We start from the raw sequence: 26,732 nt of genomic DNA, 5'->3' as shown, positions 1-26,732 counted from the left end.
ACGAAATTAAACGGGGAGTAAAGTTTTAAACGACTACTTGCTATGCAAATGTCTGTATAATCCAAACATTGAGAAGGAAAGTAAGACACATTTTCGTTCAGTGCATATTTATTAGAAGTAAAACATTTATGTATAAAGCCTTTCATTCCAAGTAGTTTTCAACTTATTTCTGCAATTTTTTTTTTTTTTTGGACGTCTGTGCTAACTAAATTGTAGCTGTTTTTAAATGTTCTAAATTAGTGCTTAAGCATGTCAGCCTTCTAGTTCCAGTCCATATAATAATGTTTAGCTTATTTTGCATATCACTAATATCACTGCTTTCCTTTTATTTTCTTTTTGTGAGTATTTTGTAAAAATGTCGATAGGTGCGTATTTGGATCCTTCAAAATTAGTGCGTTTTTTGGAGGATAAAACTGGCAATCTTGACAACGTTTTTTGAGAGTACGAACAATATAGGCTGCAGCTACAACAAACGAAGTTCATTTTAAGCTGATCTAAGATGATCTTTCCGGTCTTTGTTAGTAATAGCGACCGGAACAGGACTTTACCGACCGGATTTCCCCTGGCTAACCTTTTTGCTTGTAGTACTTATGTGAACCTTTCCCTATTAGATCTTTCAAGGGCCTATATTGTTAAGTTTTTTGCTTTGCTGCAGGTCATTTCTCTGTGGTGGTTCAACGGGTATATTTATCTATAGCTACTGCTTGTACTACTACTACGCGAGATCGGACATGTCTGGATTCATGCAAACCTCGTTTTTCTTCGGATACATGGCGTGCCTCTGCTACGGTTTCTTCCTCATGCTCGGGACTGTTGGTTTCCGTGCATCATTGCTCTTGTTCGTCACATTTATCATCTATCAAGTGTGAGTAATATAGCATTGTAGACTAAAAAGTAAAGTTTGTATGTTTGTGTACTCCAACTTTGTCATATAAATATACCTTAAGCTTTTTGTAAAAGATAGGTTAAAAGAGAGGACTTTTTAGGCAGGAAGTTCCACAAGTTCTAGTATATGGGAAATCCAAGCTTGATTTTTGGACCAAAGTTTTGTGAATTTGTCTACACACATTTTGTTCACAACTTCGTAGTGGCGCAGTCAGGAAGTTATACAAAGGGATTCAAAAGAAAATTACAAAGAATGTCATATCTGAGCTTTGGACAAACTTTTTTTGAACCCCCTTTGCCACTTTACTAGAATTTTGCCTTTAAGGCAGAATGTCCAATGATATAAATAATCTGAAAATTGTACCTTCAATTGTGAGTTCCTTCTCAGGCACGGTTTGCTGCAAATGAAAATGTAAATAGCAAACCTTATCAACTATTAATGACAAATTCTTCAACTTCCCTCAACTGACTTGGCACCGCATAAGAAATCATTTATAAAAGATTTTATTTATAAAATTACCCTTATTAACTGTTATTAAAGTTGTAACTCCAGTAAATTTTAGGGGTGTAGGTACTTAATACTAAGTGTAATATTGAAAAAAAAAATTATTTTGGTTTGTTAAAATGGACATAAGGAAAAAATATTTGTAATATAGTCAAGTCTACCATAATGGCGACGTTTGTCAAAAAATTTAAATAATTTCTTATAGTGAGGTCTTGCTATTATCTATGCGCGTTTGATGTTTGGATCTCATTTAGCTGTTAAACAAAAGTACGCAAAAATTTGTTTTATTTTCTGGTACTTTTTATGTTATAACGAAAACAAATACTTGTTAAATTTAAACTTTCAATTAATTTTCATATTTCATTAATTAAAAACTGAAGTGACTAATAAATTTATAACTAGTTGTACCTTACCAGAAGAATTAAAATCTATGGAATATATGCATTTAAAATCACTTGAAAATTAAAATATTTGAGTTTGACTGGGAGAATCCTACCGATTGTAGTCGGTTGTTCGTAGAATTAAGATCCTTGGTAACAGATATTATTTAAATTGACGGGGATTTTGCCAAACTTTCAGCGGAATTGATAGTTTTAATGATGATTATCATAAATATTTTAATACTTTATTTTTACACATAATGTATTTTTACAGATTATTATTACACAATATTTGAGTATGACCTTTATAGAGAGGTAATTTTATAAAGAGTGTACCGCTATAGTGAATGTCATTGCTGTTATAAGTAGAATACTGTTATAAAGAAGTAAAATATAACATGAAAAATCGGTTTCGGAAAAAATCAGGCCGTTATAACGAATGACAATTATAGAGAGGTTTGACTGCATAAGGGATCAGTAAAAGAGAACGGAGGAAGTACTATTTTTGGTCAATTCTGTTATGTCTGATCTATTTCTGGTACAATCTTTACCATTGAATTTTTGAATTTGAGAGGACTTTCCCTATATTTGTTGTTAAATATTTCCTTTTCACAACGTCACACCAAACATAGCTTGTAATGTACGATTTCTTGGGGACCATAAGTCACAACGACGAAAACGATTCCTCATCTCCTTCAAATTAAAATTCATAATTTTAAACTAAACTTCATAATTCACTTCCTTAGGAAGTTGAAGAATTTGTCAATACTTGTTGACTTAATCCTAAACAACACTTTAATTCACAATTGACGTATCATAAAAGTTGAAGAAAACGTCTCCATTCTTTTCTTTTTTCCTTCTCACACACGATTTAATTTGCTGCGTTATGAAGCCGTCGCCAATTTTTTTTAATTACTTTTTTATTTGCTATTTATATATATATATATATATATTTTTTGAAGAAGAACCAGATGTGAAAAGACCAAAACATATAAGAAAATCGTCTTAAGTTACGCTCACATATGATAACTTTTGTAACTATTGGTTTAATAACATGTGCTACAATAATCATTTTTACTAGATTAATTGCCAATTAATGCTTATCATAGAAATTTAACTTTTAGTTACATTATTATAATGAGTAATTATGTATGTATTATTTGATTGATTAGAGGATGTGTTGGTACAGTCAGATCTCTTTATACTTAATGGTCCATTATACTGATCTGTTATGACAACCAATTTTGAGATCGATTTTTAATGTTGTATTGTATGATATATTACTACATAATGGCGTTTATTTTATAGCGTTAAAAATCAAGACGAATGACGATATTATAAAGAGATTTGACTGTATCATATTCCCATTTGATTTGTAGGGGCACATTAGTCTATTCAAAGTTCCAATAAGATAGGGTAGACTTTTTCTACATTTGCCTGGTTCAAAATATTGTTCAACTCTAGCTAGACGACAAATTTATATGAAATTACAATAATCTAATTAATTATTAATAGATTCTCTTGAAAGAATCCAACAATAGTCCATAATAAAAATATATATAAGACACCATTGAATTTAACGATGGACTATGTGGCTTTGATAAAAGTTGAGAAATTAAAATGGAGTTTGAGATGCCTCAATATAATTTAATGAAAAACCTCGTTCTTCATCAAAGTTTCCATTGATTATATTAGCAGCAAGGTTGATTACTATAGCTTGTGCTGTGGTTTCAATAGTTGTGTTGAAGAGTAATAAAGTTACGTTGGATAGAGGAGCCAAACTTGAGTACGATTATTACCGCTCATACAGGTAATTAAGCTTTCTATAACCTTGTCCTTTTCTAAATATTTATAACAGTGGTGTTCGGATCAACTTGCCGACAATTATTCCACTGAATACTATTTGAAAATTGCATTTATCAGTCGGAATCCCATTGAAAATTCGAGATTCTTGACGGGAAGTAGTCGGAAACATGTGTTTCCAATGAGTACATTTCTGACGGAATCCACCAGTAATACAAATACTAAATTAGATCCCGGATAATTAAAAATCGTATTATGTGTCTATTTAATGAGAAAATGCTTCCTAACAAAGAGTTTTTAAATCTTTGAGCCGTCTGAGGCATACGATTAAAAGTGAAGGATCTATCTGTCCACAAGCAATCTTTGTTGGTCGTTCCTGCCAATTGGTAATATGGAAAAGAAAGAAGTGAAAAGGAATTAATGTATTTGTGATGATAAAAGTATTTCTTCTTGTGTCAATTTGAATTGTCACATTTGGCTTTATGATGATATACAAAGTGATTTATCGTTTAGAATAATTTTTTAAAAATAAATCATAAACAATTTTGAACTTACATTTTTTTTTGTGTGTGTGTGTATTCTTGTTCAGGTACATGCTTGGTGTAATGGTAGCTGGAATTATCTACAATACATTGCATATTCCCTTTGCATTATATTTCCTGATAGCAAAGAAACGTCTTTATAAACCACAACAGCTTTCGCCAGTTGCAGAATTTTATGGTGACAAGGTTAGCAACGTTTCCCCTTTCTTTGAGTATTGAGAAACATAATTTATCGTATTTTTTTTTTTTAATTTAAGTTTTATGTACTAAGCTGTAGAAAATACTTGTACAATAAGGTTACATATAGGATAGTTATAAAAAGATTTTTATGATAATAAATATTACTTGGTGATTTGTTAAAAAAAATGATATAACGCACCTGCTATAATAAGTTAAACTAAATTGATCGTACATTTTTTTTTTTTTTTGTATATATTGGAGGTCGTTTGGTTAGAAAAAAACATTATACATAAATTATAATTTAAGGATTATAATTTAGCAATAGATAATAACATGATTATTGAGTGGATATACTTTTTCTGCTAAATATTGGATTAATATTAAAAATAAGATATACGGAGTATAATATACATATATGTGTTTGATTTAATACTCATAGACAAACTCGGATAAAACATGTATTAGCTAGTTTTACAATCGATAAACTTGGATAACCACTAAAAGCTGTGATGGGATGAGGGACCCCACGTCATTAACCAGATCTAGTTCTCTAGTTCGACTCCTGGGAAAGAAAAAATCTCGATAGAGAGCGCTTTCTCCTTTAATGGACTTTATGCGACGCAAATTCGAATTAATTGGACCATAAAACAGTAGTAGACATGAGGTGAGAAACCAAAGGTAGGGGGTGGGGAGATACTAATCTTGAATAAACTTTTATTTTCAATTTTAACCTTGGTCTTTCTGAATGACTTTTTGGAAAAACAGCTTTGGATAAAGACAATTTTGGCATTTGGTTGCTCTATTTCAGGATAATTCCCATATTGAATGTGATATAAAATAATATCAAAATTAGGATATAACTACTCTCAAAATTACTTATATTGATAATAAATTAAAATCCAACCTAATACGGAATTAAATTATCCCACATTCTATCTCGATATTATTTTTCTTTATTCCCATGAACCAAACGACTCCTCAATCTATGAAACCTAAATAGATTTCAATGGTAGCAAAACACTATAAAAGGAAAAGAACATTTCAAAAAAAAAAAAAAAATTCTAACAAGATTATTTAATTAATTTTATGATTTTATACATGCAGATTACATTTGGCATAATAGCAACAGCAGCTGGAGCAGCGCTAGGTGCAACTGTGGATTTACAAAAAATTGTTTATACAGAAAATAACTCAAAGATTCATGACTTTTTGGGACTAATGTATATCCCAGATGCATTTCTTGTTGCTGCATTTGTGACCTCTGGAATATCTTCTGTCCTATCATCTTTGAGTCTCCACAAGAGTGAATGATCAAGATTAATTTATATAATAATTATAAATCTATGTTGAAGAAATTCAAAAGATTGTATAAATTGTTTGAATGTATGTTTGATTTACTTTGTTGTGTTGAGACCTTAATTTCTTGGTTGAATACCAGTGAAATTAGTGTGATTCCTGTTAATCAAATAGTAATCTGTTTACATAAACTAAAGAACAATATGTTTATTTCGAGCCCACAGAAAAACTGTTTTTCGTTAAAGAATTTAATCCCCTCACAGTTGTCAAAGGTTTGGATTAATTCTTCCCAGGATAGAACGAAATTCTATCCCGCAAACGATGAAATTACGGGAGATTTCAATGAACTGACGAATGGTAGCAATCATACGACACTTACGATTTTTGGTGTTTGAAAAGAATGCAGTGATGGGAAAGAAAAATGCGTTTCGAAAAGCAAACGCTTTTTCATTTTCGGTGTGTAAAGGAGAAATGAAGCCTTTGAAAATTATAACTTTATTATTTTGATACGAACCAGGTGTGGAAGTGCATTTGTTCGGTGAAGGAGATGACCGTTGGTCATCGTTGTGTCCATTGGGAATTACTTCCGTTGGAAAGGAAAAATAATTCCACGAATTTAATTAATTAAGTTAAATTTCGCGTGAATTAATTAATATCCGGATTGGAATTATTAAGTAACGAAAATGGAAAGAAAATAAATTTTGGTCCAAAAAGAATATCAATCAATCCAAATCCCAAAAGTAGAGGGATGACGACGGGGCGAGTAGTCCTCTTCTCAACCCTTTGAAATTTAGAGAATGTGTTGCTTAATATAAGCACACACATAACACTTTCAACCACCAATGTGGGAAAAGTGTTCACTTGAAAGGTTGTTTTTCAAACTTTTATTTCCCTCCACTTTTGTTTCCCTCCATTTCCCAATTCATACTTCACCTTTAAAGTCTCTCACTTAATGCATTTGTGGACTTTAAACTTAACAATTAGCTTCTTCTTTTTTTGGTTTAACCATTCGATTCGAAGCCTACTGGCTCAACGTGTAGGTTTCATTAAAGGGGATTTACTTTGTTGAGTACTAGTGAAATTGTTTGAATGTATGTTTGATGTACTTTGTTGTGTTGATTCCTTAATTTCTTTTGGTTGAGTAATAGTGATTTTTTTTGGTGTGGGGGGGTGGGGGGGGGGGGGTTGGTTAATCATCCGATTTGAAGCCTACTGGCTCGATACGTAGGTTTCACTAAAGGAAAAATGTACCATACCAAGAATTTTTTTCATTCCAGCTTGGACTTGAACTTGAACCTCAAATTAAAGGCATGCATAGACATCCCATCCACCTAAGGGTGTCAAGTGGTAGGAGCCGGCCGAACCGATAAACCGCCCACCATGCCCTTGGTAAGCCCACCTAATATGTGTAAGGGGCTAGGCTAGGTGGGTTTGATAGGGGGCGGGCGGACAGCGCGGACAGACCCCACCAGCCCGCCCACCGTCGGTGGCGTGGTACCCTACCAACTTACGGCCCCACTTCAAATTAAAAAAAAAAGAAAAGATAAGTATTACATTTATCACTAATAATAAGTATTTTAAAAATATTGTATCCCAATAAAATAGCTGTAGTTATAATTGTGGGATTCTTAAAATTTTGGAAGCAAATATATGAAATATTTATTAATTATTCAAACCATAGTTAGAATCTTACTTTAGTTAATTAAAACTTAACCATTAATTTTAACTCATGTAATGTATGCTCTTTATTCGATAGTAAATAAAAAATGGAAGACAATAAAAATGAAAGAGGAGTCGGATCGTTAATATTTAATTATTCTTAAAATTAAAAAACTAATTAGCTCTCTTTAAAAAATAAAAAATAAAAAAAATTAATGATCAGATCGTGTTTCGAAGAATTAAAGTGGGCAGGGACCGCTGTGAGTTTGTCTTCCAACGGTTGAAAGGTCAACAATAGTTAGCTCTTCCTTTGTGTTTTTTTTTTTTTTTTCAATTAAGGGGCGAGTGGGCCCCACAAAATTAATAAAAAAAGGCGTAAAGTGAAGCGCAAACAAACGTTCTGCAGCCGGTTGCTTTTTTTAAGCAATTCAATGATTGGACCAAAAAAGGTCCTACCTTTAAGTTTAAAAAATTACAATTTAACCGTTTTTTCACCCATAAATACCTTATACATTTCATCATTTTTTTACTACAATCCTCTCATTTTATCTCACTTTCCCTCTAATTTTTCGTGATTTCTATAATTTTAGTATTCTACTTTAATTGTTTTTGCAAACTTAATTTACAAGATCAAGCGGAAGGGCACATTCAATTTATCAATTTACGATCACGTTGTTATTTCGTTATCTCCGAGAATTTAGTACCCTTCGTTAGATCTCTTTATTTTTATTTAGTACTTTAATTCTTGCATTTTAATTTTAATTTTCGTTATTTTAATTTGCATAATGGATCAAGCAAAAGTCTCGGTAAAGCTTTATGTCCGGGTATGGTAGTAGTAGCGGTAAGAAAAAATCCGGTAGTGGTAGTGGTAGTGGTAGTACTAGCGCTAGAAATTATACTCGTGTTAAACGAAGCACCACCTAGTGAAATAGGCGACATAGGTGTGGGTGCACATGATATGAATTATATAGAATTACAAGAAACGTACGGTATAGAAGATGAGGAATGAAGTTGAGATACGAAGTAGATTTACGATGATGTGACAATAATACACCCACATTAGTCTCCGCTAATGATATTGCTCAATCTCGAACTCATGCTCGAAATGTCGTCCCTCCACGCTTGCTGAAGGGAGCCCAAAAAAAAAAACTAGCGCCGGAAAAAACTAGCTTAGTGTGGAATTATTTTGCCCGATTAGAAAATAATCAGGGTTATGTTGCATGAAAATTTGTGAGACACCTTATAAGCATAAAGACCGGGGGGGTAGTAAAGGGGGGACGGGTCAATTGACTAGACATTTGATAACAATCACCCAAATTGGAAAGAAGAGATATAGCGAGGCTCGGGGGTGTGCCACCGGGGATTAACCCAAACAAGACCGAACCTAAAGACAGGTAAATTAAGTGGATCATATAATAAAATGAAGGACCGTGAAGAATTAGCGAAAATGATAGGTGGGGTTATTTGCCTTTCACGCTGCTTCTTCCGATGCTTTTATTCATTATATACAAAAAAATTTATAATCCTATGTTTAGCGGTATTCCTAGAACTACTTGTAGATGCGGAGTATTTTTAGACTTCATGGACAATATACTGCTTTATCTACGTTATTTATTGACATATCTCCCTTGTAGAGTTTCTCTCACCTCGGATCTTGGTAAGTCGTTAATAGAAATGATTATTTAACGGTTACTTGTCATTGGATAGATGATAATTTTAATATGCAAAAACGTATTTTAGCTTTTCAATATAGCCGAAGACCGTGAGACTATCACAATTCATATACGATATTCGTCCTGCCATTGCAAAATATTATGGTCTTACAAGCAAAGTTTTATGTATGGCCTTTGATAATGCTTCTAACAACACATACAATATCGACGAGTTTAAAATACGAGTTGTCTCCACCTTTACCCGAAATATTTCATGTGCGATTGTCTGGTCATATTTACAATTTAATTGTTCAAGATGGTCTTTCTTTCTTTGGGCCTTGTGATTGAGAAAATTAGACACGCGGTGGTTTTATTCAAGGAAATAATAATAGGAAGCGACTTACTAATTTAAAAATAAATGTGCAAAATAATCTTAGACCAAGATTTATGCAGAAGAAATAGACACTGGTGGAATTCTACTTATGATTTCTTAAAAACTTGTGTTGAATATAAAGTTCCTATACTTGAACTTTTAACCAATTTGCTACCGGATATCCCGAGTTAATGTTAAGTGATTTTGATTGGATCAAAATTAAGATGTTGTAGATTTTTTAGAAAATTTTATTTGCTACTACGGGAATTTTCGTGCTTATTATCCTCTTGTTTGTAACATTTTAGCTTATTTAGCCGATATCTCTTATTTACTTAAAGAATATAAGTTTAAAGAAGGCGTTACACGGATAACATTCTTGCAATGATAATTAAATTCAAAAAGTATTTCTTTCCTATTCCTCCTATTTACTTAGTTGGTGCTATATTAAATCAGTGGTATTAAATATATTAATATGTCGGAGATCGACCCGTATCATATATACTTCTTTAGATATTAAAACTACCTATGGAACCATCCCTTCTTAAGGCTATGTGATGCAAACAATTACGCACAACAATTATATAACCATTATTCTACATTACTTGATAATGCTACACCGACTTCTATCCCATGCGGTCTTTCTAACGAAACTTCATCTTCTAAAAGACGTACAAAGTGTGCCTATCACGGGTGTTCCTAGATTATCTATTTGGTCTCAAATAGCACCTCAACAAGGTAATACAAACTTTGATGAGCTTCAATTTTTTTTGAGACGACCATTGGAGCCTTTCGAAGATGGAGCTAATGCTGGATTGGTGGAGGAACAACCAGAAGACAATTTCCCGTTCTTTCAACAATGGCTAGAGATGTGCTAAATGTTCCAATGTCAACTGCTGTATCGTAAAGTGCATTTAGCCAAGGAAGAGCGACGACTCGGAGATAACCGACACTTTCGTTGCAAAACAACGCAATGAATGTTCTAGTATGTTTTCGAGATCGGATTAGATCGGAGCGGTTAGAAATCAAGGAAGAGAACAAGATCCGAGAAGACCGACGACTTGAAGATATAATGTCGCTTGGAGATCAATCGAGACAAACATCTCCAATGGAGATGTCGATTATGAAAATTTTGAGCCAATTCCTCCTAATGTTAATATGGAAGAATTGAATAAAATGGAAAATATGTAGATTTAAATTTGAAGAGTTGTCAAATTGAATTTTTCTTTTCTAGTTTAAGTTTACGAAATCAAAGAAAAGTAGTTGTAAGTTTGTAAGCTTTAAAGTTTAAATTCGACTTTGCAATTATCGATTAATAAAACTAAAAAGGCTCAACGAGCCTTTGAATTTCTTTTCAAATTTGTGTTATAATTTTATTTTTAATTTTATTTACAAGAATAATAATACGTACGCGGTCAAAATAGAACTATAAATGTAATTGTGTAAAACTAATCCTACACAAGTAGCAACTCCAAGATAAATTTACTGCAAAAGGAGGTACAAACATTGATCGGTGCCCAAAAGCAACAAGACATTATAATGAGGCCGACAAAATCGGTGAAATGACAAGCCTCTAAAATTACCGTCGTGAAATAAATCAAATACCCCTTTTAAGTTACTATCTTGTTGGTTTACACAAGTTCAAAAATATTTCAATAGGTTATAATAAGATATAATAATATAAACTATTAGTTATATATATAATAATATATTAATATAATCTTATTAGTTTCAAATATTTTATATATAATAATAATTAAATATTTTTTAACGTATTGAAATGTCTCCACCGATGATGGAGACGTGACAATCTGCACGTGACATTAGGACTTAGGATCGTATGAGATAATTAAATTAAGAACTTTGGTTTAGTATCAAAACTCATGTGCATTGTTCCCATTTAGATGAGTAGGAAATTTAGAGAAAGAGAAGAGTAGGGAATTGTGAGATAATGGAGAAGAATGAATGGTATTTATAGTTTGAAAATAGGGCAAAGTATAATTTAAGGAACTTGATGGTTAAAATAAAGTTGACAACAACTAGATTTTAAAGTATCAAACTTAATAAATTTTAGCATTAGAATTTTTTTTTAAAATAATTAAAATAAAACCGCCCACTAACTAAAACCCGGCCCGGCCCACTAACTAAAACTTGGCCGCCCACTATGCAAAACCCGCCCGGCCCTCGCAGGCCGGTGCTTGGAAACGTGTAGCCCCTATCGAGGTGGTGGGCGGACACCCTTTCCTCTCCCCGCCCGCCCCCCCCCCCCCCGCCACCTTAACCCGGCCGGCCCGGCCCCGACCCGGCCCCTTGTGGCCCACATTTAAATGGCCCGGCCCGGCCCGACCCGGCCCACTTGACACCCTTATCCACCCCATCACATCCAGTAACGGATGTAGAGCACAATTATGATGTTCATCCGAACCTAGTGTTTTCGACATATATGTGTGTGTATATATGTATTGTAATTTTATTTTAACAAATATTATATTTTGTAACCCGTAATTTAAAAAATATAATGCAAGTTATAAAAATTTAAAGGTCGAACCTATCAAATTAAAATCATGAATCTGCATCTGATCACATCCCTTAGTAAATATCGCGTTCATGATAAATTGACAGTATCGGGTGCCCATCATGCCTTTCTTTTTTGGGGCGTGACATTATAGTTCAGGGGTAATATAAACTTCAAAAGTTAGGTGTGCAAGTTATAAATTGAGCCAAATCTAGTGCCTTTTAAAAACTTTTTTTTTTAAGTTTTAAGCCTAAATTAAATAACAAAAACTTGTTTAATTTGTACATAGGACATATGTCCTAATTTGAATCAGTCTTCTTTCAACATATCACATATAACGGAATCGAACATCTCCAAGATTATAAAAACACAACCATAGAATTTTTTTTTTTCGAAGTGCTATGGAGAAGAGGCTTTTCAGGCGAAAAAAACATAAAAATTAAAATAAAATAAAATGGCTGGGTTACCTCAGTATGATTTTGATGAAAAGCCTTCTTCTTCTTCTTCTAATTCATCATTAAATAAAGTACCATTATTTGCAGCAATCGCAAGGGTGGTAACCTTAGCTTCTTTGGTGATTTCATTACTTGTGGTTCAGAATATTGAAGTTTTTGTCACGGCCTATGCAAAAATTTACTACGGTTCTTACAATACATACATGTAATCTCTCTCCTCCTTAATCATTACCCAATTGGTTAAACAAAAATAAAAAGGAAATAATGGTAATAATAAAGATTAACTTTTTAGTGGTCCTCTCATGCACAAATTTGGATTAGTCAGATCAATAGATCATTTTTATATGAGCATAATTTATTCTTCGTGATATTGAACATATTTTTTTATCCCTATTTGCATTTTAGTGGATTGGTCTGGTATGAGAAGTTATATGAAATAGTATATTACATCATTACTAATTCGTGAATTTATAACGATCGTCGTGTTCTACATGCTTGAACCTCTACAATTCTATGTTCTTTCCGAAAGTGTGCTCATCCCTATGTTGTGTGGAGCTAAGTTTCTTCTATTTGCTGGTGTTAATTTGAAGTCCCACATCCGTAATGATATGGGTAATTGGTCTCCTTATATGGACTTGGGCAATCCTCCCCTCATAAATTAGCTTTTGGGTTGAGTTAGGCTCAAGATTCATTCTTTGCATGATATCAGAGTAGGATCCATCCCCCATATTAAATTGCTCATGCACCAGATGTTCAGCCCTGTACGTGAGGTGGGGTGTTTGAGTGGTCTCCTTATATAGACTTGGACTATCTTCCCCTCATAAGCTAGCTTTTGGGATTGAGTTAGACCCAAAATCCATTTCTTTATAGCTGGAATTAAAGTCTTTCCTCTGCAGGGGCCTTGTGCAGTTAACCCTAACAGGTGGTTGTCCGTTGTCGTAGAGGACAGAAAAAATATGGAAATTTTACCAAAAAAAAAAATATATGAGTTTAAGTTATATATATATCATTATTAGTAAATGATTCTTTGCATCATCAAGTAACTTATAATACATCTACAGGTAAATTATTTTAAAAAATGTGAGATTTGTAATCTTTAAAATAAGATAAATTACCTACTATAACACGTAATGACAAGTTTAGGAAGTTTTTGATATATTCCACCAAAAAATTAAACAGTGATAATAATGATGATGCTTTCTGTACCGTATTAATTTTATTAAATGTGTTTGTAATGATGGTCAGTATTAATAACAGCAACAATGAAATAGGATGAGTCTTGTTTTGTTTTCTTCTTGTGCAGATACATGCATGGTGTACTAATAGCAGGAATTTGCTACACTGTATTGCTAATTCCTTTTGCAGCATATTACCTGCTAGCAAAGAAACAACTCATAGACCACCAAGCCTTTCGCTGGGTTGAATTTATTGGTGACAAGGTTGGTTAATTAACTTAATTATAACTTCATTTTTCCCATTTTTCAATTACTGACATAAGTAAATATGTGTCCAACATGTTTTTAGGGTGTGTTTGGTACGAAGGAGAACGCTTTTCACAAAGAATATTTTTTCCAGAAATGTGTTCATGAAAAGTAACAACTGATAGTTGAGGTGTGTTTTTCTAACTAGTTGGTGATAGTTTGGTAGGGCTCACCTTTGATAGTTCGGGACAGAAACAAAAAAACAGTGATACTTGAGGTGTGTTTTTGACCCTTAAATCTTTTTTATTTGATCAACAAACATGAAGAGAAATTGAAAAAAGTTTTTCGGAAAATATTTTTCTCCATACCAACACACCCTTAAAGTAGGTCTATTTTCTATATATTGCTAACTATTGTAAATTTTTTGTCCCACCATATCTCAATTGTAAACTTTAATGATAATTAATTGTAAGTATCCATCGTCGATGGACTAGTAAATATGAGGCAAGTAACGTTTATAGTATGCCAAATTATATAAATTGATGTTATAAAAAATTATTTGATGGAATTTATGTAGATCATATTTGCCATATTGGGATCTGGATGTGCAGCATCACTAGCTATAACTGTGGAATTTCAAAAGGTCGAATGGAGCTCGGGCTATGTTGCAAAGTTGCGTACCTTTTTGGCCCTAATGCATGTCCCTAATGCATTTCTTCTAGCAGCATTTGTTAGCTCTCTATTTTCTTCAATCTTTTCATCTCTGAACCTCCGCAAGAGTGAATGATCATCAACAGTGGATTTACGCAGAAGTTTTTCATAAGCGGTGTCGATATTTACAATAGAGAACCTCCAACCTTGAAGAGCAAAATCAGGCGCTTAACCAATGTGCCAAGTGGTAGGCAGACATTGTCAAGCGGCGTCACTGTCTTTTCTTATCTAGCATTTCCGCATAGTATTAATTCAGACAAAGTGGTGTCACGTGATACCGCTTCGTCCAACGTGTCAGCCCCCGGGGGTTTGTATGTTCTGCTTTTGTTGTGTGGATATCTTCCTTACTTAGGTTGACTAGTGAAATTAGTTATGTCATTTTTGTGGAGAATATATCAACTCATCTTTGTGCGGTTGAAGATTTTAGCTTATGTTTCTTTTTTATATCATTTTTAAGTTTTGACTGAGATTCAAATTCTTAAAAATCACACATGCAATATATGCAAGAAATTATATCCAATGATCATAAAAATGAGTGGTTTTGAACTTTTGATTCCTACCCCAAAAGCAAATTTTAAGGTCAAAAGTCCAAAGTGTTGCGCATAGGGCAAAACTTGTTAAACTTGAAGTTTTACCCATAGAGCAAACGAGGTCAAAAGTCTTCAAGGACATTCTTATAAATAATCCCAATATACAGTATGCCTTAGATTCTCTAGGTCCTTGTTATGGTTATGGGCCTCATTGTCGACGCGAAGCCTATATCATGTTTTGTTTTTGAGAAAAGACATCATTTTCCCCCCAAACTTGGCACGAAAACTCACTTTAGCAACTAAACTTAACTGGTAATTATTTACCCCCCTAAACAACTTATACATCAATTATTTTGAACCTTACGTGGCCCATACCAGTTGAGAGGTGGGTGTTGTTCACCACTCGCCGTCTGATAGGTCCACGTCATTAATTTTTTTTTTTTAATTCCTCGAAATTTATTTTATTATTTCTTTAGTTTCTCCCTTCTTTTTCCTTTTTTCCCTATTTTCTTTTCTTTTCCACATCCATCCATATGGTCTTCACTTTAATGGCAAATTCAAGTTTCCTCCATTAAAGACGCACGGCAGCCATCATCATCACTTCTCCTTCACTCCACAATCCATAAATTAACAACATCAAACCATACCAAACATCATATACTTCTCTCCAAAACGTCATCATTTTTCACTCATTATTACTATTATTAGCAAACCCATTTCTTCCATAACCATTTTAGTGGCTCTTCCTCAAAATTAAAGACCATCCCATTTGAAGGACAACCGTGCAAATTTCTTTATTTTTTTGTTGTTGCTACGCCCTAGTCCCTCCGCCCCCACTCAACCCTCCTCTCCCTCTCCTTCTTCCCATCGTTTCAAGCTTACTACGAATTCAAGTAGTCTTTTGCTTTATGTGCTTTGTAACGAAGATATGAAGCTTCAAAGGACGAATTGTAACAAAAAGTGAAGAAATGAGTGATTTAGATAAGTGGGTATTGTTTAAATTGGGAAATTTTCATAAATTGGGAAATTTTCATAAATTGGGTTTGAACAACAACAACATACCCAGCAGTGTATTCTTTCTTAGTGGTAATAAAGTAAAGGTGAAGGAATCGCAATGGCATTAAAATCAGTACTCGATTCTTCAATGCCATTAACGTTAACTTATTTTGTTCTTCAATGGCATTATCGTTAACTTATTTTGTTCTTCAATGGCATTATCGTTAACTTATTTTGTTCTTCAACGGCATTAACATTAACTTATTGTATCTGCTCTCTTCAATTTATCTAGAAAAAGAAAGGAAAAAAAATTAAAAAAAAGAAGAAGAAAGAAAATGAGGATCGAGAGCAAATATAGGGGGAGGATGGGGAAGAAGGAGTTAGAAGAATGGGAAAGGGAAAAGAATAAGAAAGACAAGGAAAAAAGTTAATTTAAAATAGAAAATAAAATATTAAGAAAATCTTAATATATCATCCAATTAGAAGATGACATCTGTATGGTTGACCACTTTTAGTGTTATTTTTTTTCATCCCACGCGCTTTTAAGAAATTGGGGTACACTTTCTTGCCACGTCACCCATTAAGCGGGGGTAAATAATTACCGTTAAGTTGTTTAGGGGGTAAATAATTACCGGTTAAGTTTAGTTATTTTAAAGTGAGTTTCTTTGCCAATTTTAGAGGAAATGATGTCTTTTTCTCTTTTTTTTTTTTTTTTTTTGAACCAACAAATATTATACATTTGTCCTTTGGGTTATGCCATTCATCGAGGGGCACGGATAATGCTTGGGACTCGGAAAAGAAGAGGGGAAAAGAAAAAAGAAGATTTGGTTTGGATTCTGAAAAAGTAGTGTAAGATTTGGCTTGGACACTTAATTTTGATACTGTAACAAGGAACTTTCAACTATATCTTTACACCCATTTTTTTCAGTTTGAAAAAAGATGGAGAAATTAATTAGTAAAAAAAACGTTATTGGTTAAAGTTTGTCTTAGTTAGAATAATGAAAGGGTCTCTCTTTTTCAGACCTACCTGTGTAATAAATATAAGAATAATATAATCTTTTATAATTAAATATAGTTTAACTTTAAAATTTTCATTTTACCATTAATAAATGATTTATAGTCACACAGATATTAAAGCTTATTTTGGACCACACGTGTCAAAAAAATTCCATCCAACTGCGTCTTATATATATATGCACTTATAGTTACGAACTTATATGCAAGAAAGACGAGTTGCCTCCATGAAGAGAAAAAAATTCTTGCCCCTCGGATTTTCCTAAATGAAATAGAAAAGAAGTAATTAAGGAAATGAAACGTCTCCTTCTTGAACTATATCATAAACAAAATCATCTCCTCCACAAATTACGAACTTTTCTCTATTGCTCTCGTATATCGTCATAACATTCGTGTTCAATTAAAAAAACTCCCTCCGTCTCAATCTAAGTGTCTTAGTTTGATTAGGTGTGAAGTTTAAGAAATAAAGAGAGACTTTTAGATTTTGTGGTCTTAAATTAAAGATGTGTATAGTCCTTTAAATCTTGTGGTCTTAAACTTTTCATATAAAATTTTGAGATTAATTAAATAACTTACTAAATATAAAAAGAGACATCTTTCAGGGACATACCAACAAAAAAAACAAAAAAAGACAACTAAATTGGGACGAAGGGAATAAATTGGATGGATAGAGCAGTAAAAGAAGTTATAGGTTAAACTTTGTCATAGCTGGAATAATGAAAAGGTCTCTCTCTATGCAGTATATAGTACTTTCTCTGTCTCGTATTATGTGATACTTTTTATTTTTTGAGATTTAAACGACATTATTGTTGATTATTTTTTCACCAAATTAATATAAAAAAATTTGCAAGGTGTAGTATTTTTCATGTAATTTTTAAATATATAAATTTTGGTCTTAAAATATTAAATTAATTTAATCTAATTTAGCTTAAATATTTAGTTAAATTGACAAATTTACCTTAGATAGGAGGTTTTTTAAATATATAATAGTTTTGTTTCTTCCTATATATGGTTTCTTGTTCGATTAATTAATTTACTCAATTCTATTTTACTTATTTTTCTTTAGTTTCATTTCTTTTGGAGACCCGCTTGTGGTTATCTAACCTTTCTCGTTGTTAAATTTGACTCTTTTTGAAAATCAAAAATTATCATATCAGTTGGGACAAAGGGAGTATTTGCTTTTTTTTTTTCACTGATAAAAGTGAGAGTCTATGAGAGAGAAATAGACCGTGACATTTCTACTTTTATGTTGTGTGCAATTTTGTAGCAGAATTGAGAAGGACAAATGCCTGATTTTAACCTTTCAAACAGTGGCACTGAAAACATTGTAACCTTCATTTTGATGAAACATTTAATATGAACCAAACTGAATCAAATTTCATCAACTTCCCATTACTAAAGAGGCTAAGAAAAAAAGAGCTTTACTTTTACCCTCTTTTTGTTGAGAAAAGTAATTTTTTTAACATATTTTATCTTGACATATAAGTAGAAGAAGTAATATTTGATGATGCTTTTAGGTGTAAGTATCTGACAGCAAGGACTTTGAAATTGTCAGATACTATATATTTCCTCCTTCCTAATTTATGATATAGTGTCATGGAATTTTTTTGATATGTAAGTCAGGTTTATGCAAAGTATCAATAATATGTTTCGAAATAAGTAGTGTTTAATATTACACGCATGCATATTTAAAATACTGGATGTGAGGGTTCCAACAACTCAAGTCACCAATAGTGGCGGAGCTAGGATATATTAAGAGATGTCAAAAAATATAGATATTTCAGGACCCAGGTTCAAACACAGGACCTTAGGAAATTTTTGCAACTTCTTAACCACTGAGCTAAACTTACAGCTTGTATTAAGGGGTGTCAACACTGATATATATACCAATAAAATCAAAATTTTACTTATCTATACAATGTAATTTTCCGGCGAAGGGGTGTTGCTTGACTTCCCTCGGGCATGGGTAGCTCCACCCCTGGTCACCAAAGGTGAAATATGATGCTAAAAATTAAATAATTTTAGAAAACAAATGTATCTTTTTTGGGGACAAATTTTTTAAAAATACGTGTCACATAAAATACGACAAAACAAGTACCTTGAAAAAAAAAACAGTAATAATATGCCAAATTGAAGTTGCAAATGCAAAAATAAAATAAAGGAAGCCTTGTTTTTCTGTATTTGCTAAAATGATTGTTGTTTCATTACCCCAAAGAATAGACTGCAAAAATGTGTACATAAGCAATGAGACTAGCTAGTTCAGTTTTGTACCCCATGTATGTTTTTTTTAAAAAATAAAAAAAATAAAGATTGAGTTTAGTATACATTGTTTAAAGAGGTCCAAGTATAGAGAATTAATTTAACTTTCTCATCTAAATACTTTGAACTAAGTAATTTTTCCAAGTAAAAGGAAAATTCTTGAATTTATATGTCATACTGTCCTTTTTTAGTTGTCGTAAAAATGTCATACTTACTTGTTTAAAAATAATTTAACTTTAAACTTCTTATGGTACTTTCATTACACAAATCACAAATGTCTATGACTTATTTTAAAACACAAGTTTCAAAAGTATATTTTATTTAAAGTATTTTTTACGGGAAAAAAAGGATCAAATTTGTTACTGATTGTGAAATTGAACATCTTTTAATAGTTGGGGTCAAATATTCCCTCGTCGTTACTAGTTGAACTATGCGAAATGGAATAAATTTGTCTTTATTTTTAAATTATGCAAATTTACAAATTTGTTCAGTTTCGCATAATTCAAGGGCAAAAGTGATCATTTTATCATTTTTTTTTAATTCCGTGCCTAGTCAATATGACCGCCACATAAATTGGGACGGAGGGAGTATATCGAATGGAAACATTTGAGTTGAAAATATTTTAGAGTATGTATAAGACATTACATATTCTCCTTCCCATGATAGATAAGGAATTAGGTAAACATTGTCACCAACATCCCATGGCGGACATTGGTCCTACTATTCATCATCCCACCATATTGTGATGTGATGATATGTATCTATGATATCTTTCTTGTTCAAACCAAACAAGCCTAACAACACATGATTAAATAGTAAAAGTAAAGTAAGACCATTAGCTAAAAGTATGGCTTTCAAAGTTATTCATCAAGACTTTCAACTTCAATTGTATGATCACAATTAAAGAGCGGAATATTTTTTATGGATGCGTGGTCATTCAAATTATGATTTGTTGTTGAAAAGTTACTATTCTTTACATTGATACATAAGAAGCCCAACAAATTATATTTCGAGCTAATCTAAATAAACAAAAGCCAATCCAAACTTGTCTCTCAATCTCATTTTATGTAAACTTACTATTCTTTTTCGTATGTCTAAAAAAAGAATGACAAATTTCTCTTTTTTCTTTAAGGACACGTTTCTCTTGTTGTGTGCGTGAGAACTATTCAAACATAGCATTCCCTTTTACCTTCAATAATATGATTTGATACTTCTTTTGATACTTTACATATATTTGGCTTATATCTTAAAAGTTTTTTCCTATATTGCCGCTGTCTCTCATAATATAATCCAATTATGAGATCTACCACTAATGTTGGCGCCCCATTGTTTATATTATTATCATCTTCTTACTACAATAACAACAACCGTAACTATGCTTCAATCTCAAATAAATTGGGTTCATACTAATCATATCACCTCCTTATTTGCCCAAACAAAAATGAAATGATTGTTTGAATGATTCAGAATGAGTCTTATTCAAAAGAAAAACATACTAGCTAATAGTCCTCTTTCCAAAAGAAACAAAAAAAATTGAAAACCCTACATTAACAAAATACATTAAACACAAATATACCACAAAAAGTCCTAACCAACACATTACATTATATCTTTTGGTCATTGCTCTCCTTCAGCTTCAGTTGTAGCAGAAGACATGTAACTCATAGCTGGAGAAGACTCAATATCAATAGGTGCATTTTTTTGAAACTTGCTTTTGCAAGCATGGCAAGTAATTTCCAAAATGGAAGAACTTAGTCTCTTAGTAGCTGCCTCTTTCAAATTTGTTGCTCTTTCAATTTCAGCTTGTGCTGCTTGTCGAATTCTCTTTGCATTCGCGAATTCCATCTCTGCGTATTCCATTTGCCTCTTCGCTTGCCTTCGTGCTTCCTCAGCATAAGCTTTTTCAGCCATAGCTAAATTTAGTACCTCATTTTCCCCATGGCTTTTTTTGGGACTACTTTGTGATGATGATCCAATTGATAATTTCAATTGTGGTTCTTGATTTTCATGATCATGATCACTAGTACTTCTTATTGATGGTAAAAGGCCAAGTTCTAAATTATGATGTTGATGATCAGAATTAGTATTTGGCAAGGACATTGTGGTTAACTTTGGTAAATTTGTGTCACTTGAAGGGCTAGTACTTGAAGCAGTTCTTGAAGAACAATTACCAGCTGGTGATGCTGCTTGCAATGTTTGCAAATCTGGCCTAATTCTCCTTACAGTGCAAGTATCTTGGTGCTCAATAAAACTTTCCACTCTGAAAGGTCAAATAGTAACAAGGATTTATTAATTAACCATCAATAATTTCGTATCTTGATATTTGCACAAAGTTAGCTAGGGGTTGTAATTATATAGCTAAGAAAAAACAAAAGAGGCTATTTCTTGTAGGGTTACCATAGAAAAGGAAAAAGTTAAAAAGAATGCAGAGGGACAAGATTTTTAACAACAAACAGATAGATTGTTCCTATTTCGAAAAAATTAATTGCTATAGTAGGAAAAAGTGATTTGATGGTGTAATTTTTTAAAAATCGTTGAATGTATATAACTTAAGCTCAGGTGTTAACAAATGTAAAAAATATTTAAACAATAGAGTCATTTATTAGATGATTACGGGTAAATCTATTGACAAACATTAACTAACAATACAACAACATACCCAGTGTAATTCCACAAGTGGGGTTTAGGGAGGTAAGATGTACGCAGACCTTATCTCTATCTTTGGAATAGAGAGGTTGTTTCCGATAGACCCTACCAAAAGAAACATTAACTAACAATAATTTGGTAAAAATAAACTAGCATGCACGGACCCCCACGCATAGCGGGAGTTTAATGCGTTGGGCTGCTCTTTAAACTAGCTTACTATTACAAATTAAAATTCACAGATTGTATAAGACAAATCTTTGCATTATCAGCTTATATATGTGACTTTAATTCATAATATAATATTAAATTACACAGAATGTGGAAGTCAATTACTAATATATATGCAGCACAAACAAAGATGCACCATTGTGTTCTTGACAATGACTGTACTATATACTTTAAAAAAGTGAGGCATTTATGGGAAATAGTGAAGCTAGCTAGTTTATCACTTCCATTGGCTACAGCTACTAGTTAGGGTATAGTCCTAATTCTTTTGGAAATTGTAACAGGACAGAGGAATGTATGTTTGTCTATCTACCCCAACAGAAATTATAACAGAACTTAAAGAGAAGTATTAAAGACTTTGTAAAAGAAAACTCTACAAAAAATTAGCGACTGATAACTGCTATCGCTGAACAGTAAAAATTCATCGTTAAACATGATTCAGGAATGTACGTATGTCTACATCTCCACGGAGAATATATAAAACTTAAAGAGAAATATTAAAGACTTTGTAAAAGAAATGACCAAAGAAAATGCCACAAAAAAGTATAGGATTAGCAACCTACAACTATTGTCGCTAAATAGTAGTAAATATCTATCATTAATTTTATTTAAACGATTATTTGAGATGAATTATTAAAAAATTATTAGCTACGAATTATTTAGCAATAAATTTTGTAATTAATTCCTTTATTTTATAGCAAAAGGTTGAAGATTTCAATGAAAGCCACAAAGTTCATGATATTAGGAAATGGCTAAAGGGATCTTGGAACTCTGGAATATGCCAGCCTAATTAAAGCCAAAAAAGAAAAACCGATAACAAGAAATAGCTAAAGGATATCTAGAATTTGGCTCTAATTTCATGAAACCCAAATATTAAAGACAGAATTCTTGAGAAGGAAAAAGTTGGAACTTGGAAAAAACAGAATCTTACGGTATCGTTTATTCGGATGTTTTTATTGGCTTCTATAGTGAATCTTGTGATAGAAAACATATACTCCGTAATATAACATGATATGAAAAAATCGATGCCAACAAAAAAAATTAATCATTATAGTGAAATATTATTATAGAGGATGGGAAATGTCTGTCATAGAGAAGTCTGACCGTAGTGGGAAGTCGCTAAAGAAATCTTGAAGAGAAATTAAAGACTTTGTAAAGGAAATGACTAAAGAAAAAGGTTAAAGATTTCCATGAAAACCACAAGGTTCATATTAGTAGGAAATGGCTAAAGGAATCTTGGAACTGTGGAATATGTCAGCCTAGTTAAAGCAAGAAAATAAATAATAAGAAATGAGTTTAAGTTATATACACTATCAGTATAGTTTTTTCTACATTATCAGGTCACTCAACATATATTTACATGTAAGTTCTTTCAAATGTGGAATTTATAATCTTAAATATATGGAATTTATAATCCTAAAATAAGACATGTTATTTGCTACAACTACAGAAGATCTAATAGTATAAAAACACTAGGTGCTTTCGGCCGTATGTCTAAGCCTTGATAGACAAAGTTACCTGATACCTGTTGCTGGTGGAAGATAGCAGACAGCTCGTGGAATTAGTCTAGGTGCGCGTGAAAACTAACCCAGACACCACGGTCATAGAAAAATATGGTATAAAAAAATTTAAACTGACGATGTATATAACTTAAACCCGTAAAAGAGAGAATTTTCGAAAAGGAAAATCTTGGAACCTGGAAAAAACGCGGCCACAGTCACAAGAATGGCCTCTAGTACCACATGTTTTGAGATGTGCTTTGTAATCAGACTGAACAGCATAACCTTTCCCACATTTCTCACAAACCCATTGCTTATTATTGCTATGTTTCCTCCTAAAATGCTTCTTTATACCAACAAGATCACCAAGGGCATGACATGGATCATGGTGCAAACAACTTGGCTCAGGACAAACAAATACTCTTTTTTTAACTTGTGGATTTTCTCTTTTGACTAACTTCCATGGCACTTTGTGCCTTCTCCTGTGCATTTGCAAGTTTTGGTCCCTTTGGAAACCTTGGTTGCATATCTCACATATGTATCTATCTGATTCCAAAAGTGTTTTTGGTGAAAGCGAAACCACTTCTGCATCCGGATCTATCATAACGAAAAGAAGAAGAAAAAAACATATCAAAAGGATTCAACAGTTTATAAATAACAAAAGAAAAAAGAATAGAAATGTCGCACGTAGGAGTTAAACATGTAACCGGAAGAAATTCTTGAAACTCCTTTACCATTTCACTAGACTAATTAAGGGATTCAACCGCTTATATAAATAACAAGAAAGAAAGAAATGTTTTTAACTTATTTAAACTTGTAACCAGAAGCAATTTTTCAACCCCTTTGTCATTTTACTAGATTTTTTTTCTTATATCAAAGGATTCAACAGTTTATAAAAAATAAAACGAAATTGGTTTTATCCAATTTAAATGTATAGCCTCAAGCAATTCTTGTACCCCTTTACTATTACACTAGATTTTTCCTTATATCAAGGGATTCAACGCTTATTAATATAAGAAGAGAACCTAAGGCTTATTACTAGCATCGGCAGAGCCAGGAATTTATACAAAAAATTCAAAAATAATAATAGAATATCACACCTAGAATTTAAACCTGTAACTAGACACAATTCTTGAATCTTTTGCCATTTTCACTAGATTTTTTCCTTATATCAAGGGATTCAACCATTTATAGATATAAAAAGGGGAGCTCATGACTTATTACCGGCGGCAGAACCAGAAATTTATTTATATAAAAAAACTCAAAATAGCAATAGAATGTCACACCTAGGATTTAAACCTATAACCAGATGAACCTTTTGCCATTTTACCTAGATTTTTTACTCATATCAAGGGATTCAACCATTTATAGTTATAATAAGAGAAGCTCAAGACTTATTATCGGCGGTAGTGCTAGGAATTTATATAAAAAAAAATTCAAAATAACAACAGAATGTCACACCTAGAATTTAAACTTGTAACCAGATGAAATTCTTGAACCCTTTTGCCATTTTTCACTAAATTGTTTCCTTATATCAAGAGATTCAACAGTTTATTGCAAAAACCGTCTTTATCCTATTGGCGCATAGTTATAATTTTTCAACAAAGGAAATTCAATTCGGTTTTCAAGAATTGTTAGTTACCTGGTGTACCAGCTGGTCTTCTTTTCCTTCTATTAAAACCCCCACAATTTTCAGCAGAATTAAGTGCCTCAGAAGAGGAAGATGGACCAACTGGAGAAGAAGAAGAATTATCCAACATGGAGTAAATTTTTTGTATAGCTATAAATCTTTTTTTAGATCAAATGGAAAAAAAAGATGAATACTCAGACAATAGTACCCTACTTGTAACAGCTTTCTAAAATGGAGGGGGTGGGGACGTGGGGGTGGGGCTTTTTAGGAAGGTGGGAAGGCACTTTCTTTTTGAGAAAATCAGTTCTCTTTTTAAGCTTTTTAAAGCTTTTTTTCTATGAACTTTCTTGCAAGGTTTTCATTGATTCTCCACCTTGAGCAAGTAAGGTTGAAGATAGTCTTGCTTATCATCTTTTCTCCTTTTTATTGTATATAAATGTTGAAACAGTGAGATGTAAAAGAGAAAGTTAAGTGGGGTTTTAACTTTAAGCTGGCGTTGTCACGTGAGTGGTGAATTGAACATGTTTCGTTGAAAGATTATATTTTGTATATAAGAAAAATTATATTTTGTATATAAGAAAATAATAATTCCTTCATTAGCTATGTTAGCTTGTAGTACTTTTCTTGTAGTTTTGATAAATTTATAAGTTTTATTTAAAATTTTGTAAAGAATCTATATATACCTGAATTCATAAGGGTCAAAATTAAGTATTTTTATCCTCATAATTCTAAATTATTTCATATAAATTGGGACAGAAGGAATCTTATTTATATAGGTAAGATATTACTTTTTTATAAAAGATTGCAACAGTGATGAAAGAGGGAAGGTTAAGTGAGGCTTTTAATCTTGAGTTTGAGTTATGTACATTTTTTTATATTATTAGATCATCTATAAGGATATTTACATGTAAGTCTTGAAAATAAGATAGGTTGCCTAATACAACAGGTAAAGCTGACAGAATGGTAAAAAATTTCTTACATTCACAGCAAGGACGGATTCAGAATATTGAGTTTATGAGTTTGAATTTTAAAAGAAAGTAACTTAATTAATTGATTCTGGATAAATTATTACATATTCAAATGTCCTCCAACTTTGCTTGTGCAAGTAGACACCTCAACTTGTGTAAAGTTGAACACATAAACACAAATGCTGACATGACACTGACCTAGCACATAAATTCTGGAGGTGTTTAAATGATTATTTTGTAAGTTAGAGTGTTTAACTGACAAAGTAGAAATCGACAAGTGGAGGTGTCTACTTGTACAAGCACTCAAAGTTGGAGCATACTTTTAGCGTGAAAAGAGTTTGAAAGAAAGTGTTTATGTATTATGCTAATTTTTTTAATACAAATACATAGTTTTTTTAATCAATATTATTGAATTTTACTTATCGCGTAACTAGAATTATAACTTTGATTCTTATATATATATATATATATATATATATATATATATATATATAATAATAATAACCTTGAATTGAGCCAATTACTTTTGCTTCTTTTACTTGAAACTTTGAGCCCACACATGTACAGAGAAAGAAGCAATAAGACAAGAGA

General features: G+C 32.3%; 3 protein-coding genes and 1 pseudogene across 3 annotated transcripts in view; 3 read left to right on the top strand and 1 right to left on the bottom strand.

The window, feature by feature from the left end:
• LOC132034739 (CASP-like protein 4D1) overlaps positions 1 to 697 on the top strand; it is a 1,925-nt gene extending 1,228 nt beyond the window's left edge. Inside the window, exon 3 of the mRNA XM_059425102.1 lies at positions 656 to 697. Coding sequence (XP_059281085.1) covers positions 656 to 697 — 42 coding nt within the window. The remainder of the gene's footprint in view (positions 1 to 655) is intronic.
• A 2,693-nt stretch (positions 698 to 3,390) lies between these two features.
• LOC132035222 (CASP-like protein 4D1) lies at positions 3,391 to 5,692 on the top strand (annotated as a pseudogene).
• A 6,479-nt stretch (positions 5,693 to 12,171) lies between these two features.
• LOC132035221 (CASP-like protein 4D1) lies at positions 12,172 to 14,898 on the top strand. The gene is made up of 3 exons (XM_059425505.1): positions 12,172 to 12,447; positions 13,546 to 13,681; positions 14,241 to 14,898. Exons 1-3 carry the CDS (start codon positions 12,242 to 12,244, stop codon positions 14,448 to 14,450), a joined length of 552 nt encoding a protein of 183 aa, XP_059281488.1. The 5' UTR covers positions 12,172 to 12,241; the 3' UTR covers positions 14,451 to 14,898.
• Positions 14,899 to 20,639: 5,741 nt separating this feature from the next.
• Positions 20,640 to 25,590, bottom strand: LOC132032893 (zinc finger protein SHOOT GRAVITROPISM 5-like). The gene is made up of 3 exons (XM_059422684.1): positions 25,186 to 25,590; positions 23,741 to 24,140; positions 20,640 to 21,433 (listed from the first exon to the last, which is right to left on the bottom strand). The coding sequence occupies exons 1-3, from the start codon at positions 25,301 to 25,303 to the stop codon at positions 20,791 to 20,793; spliced, it is 1,161 nt and encodes a 386-aa protein (XP_059278667.1). The 5' UTR covers positions 25,304 to 25,590; the 3' UTR covers positions 20,640 to 20,790.
• Positions 25,591 to 26,732: the final 1,142 nt, after the last annotated feature.

This window comes from Lycium ferocissimum, chromosome 10, assembly GCF_029784015.1.
Source record: "Lycium ferocissimum isolate CSIRO_LF1 chromosome 10, AGI_CSIRO_Lferr_CH_V1, whole genome shotgun sequence".
In the NCBI taxonomy this organism is placed as follows: domain Eukaryota; kingdom Viridiplantae; phylum Streptophyta; class Magnoliopsida; order Solanales; family Solanaceae; genus Lycium; species Lycium ferocissimum.
Note: the sequence above shows the minus strand (reverse complement) of the source record. Positions and strands in the feature narration are given on the sequence as shown.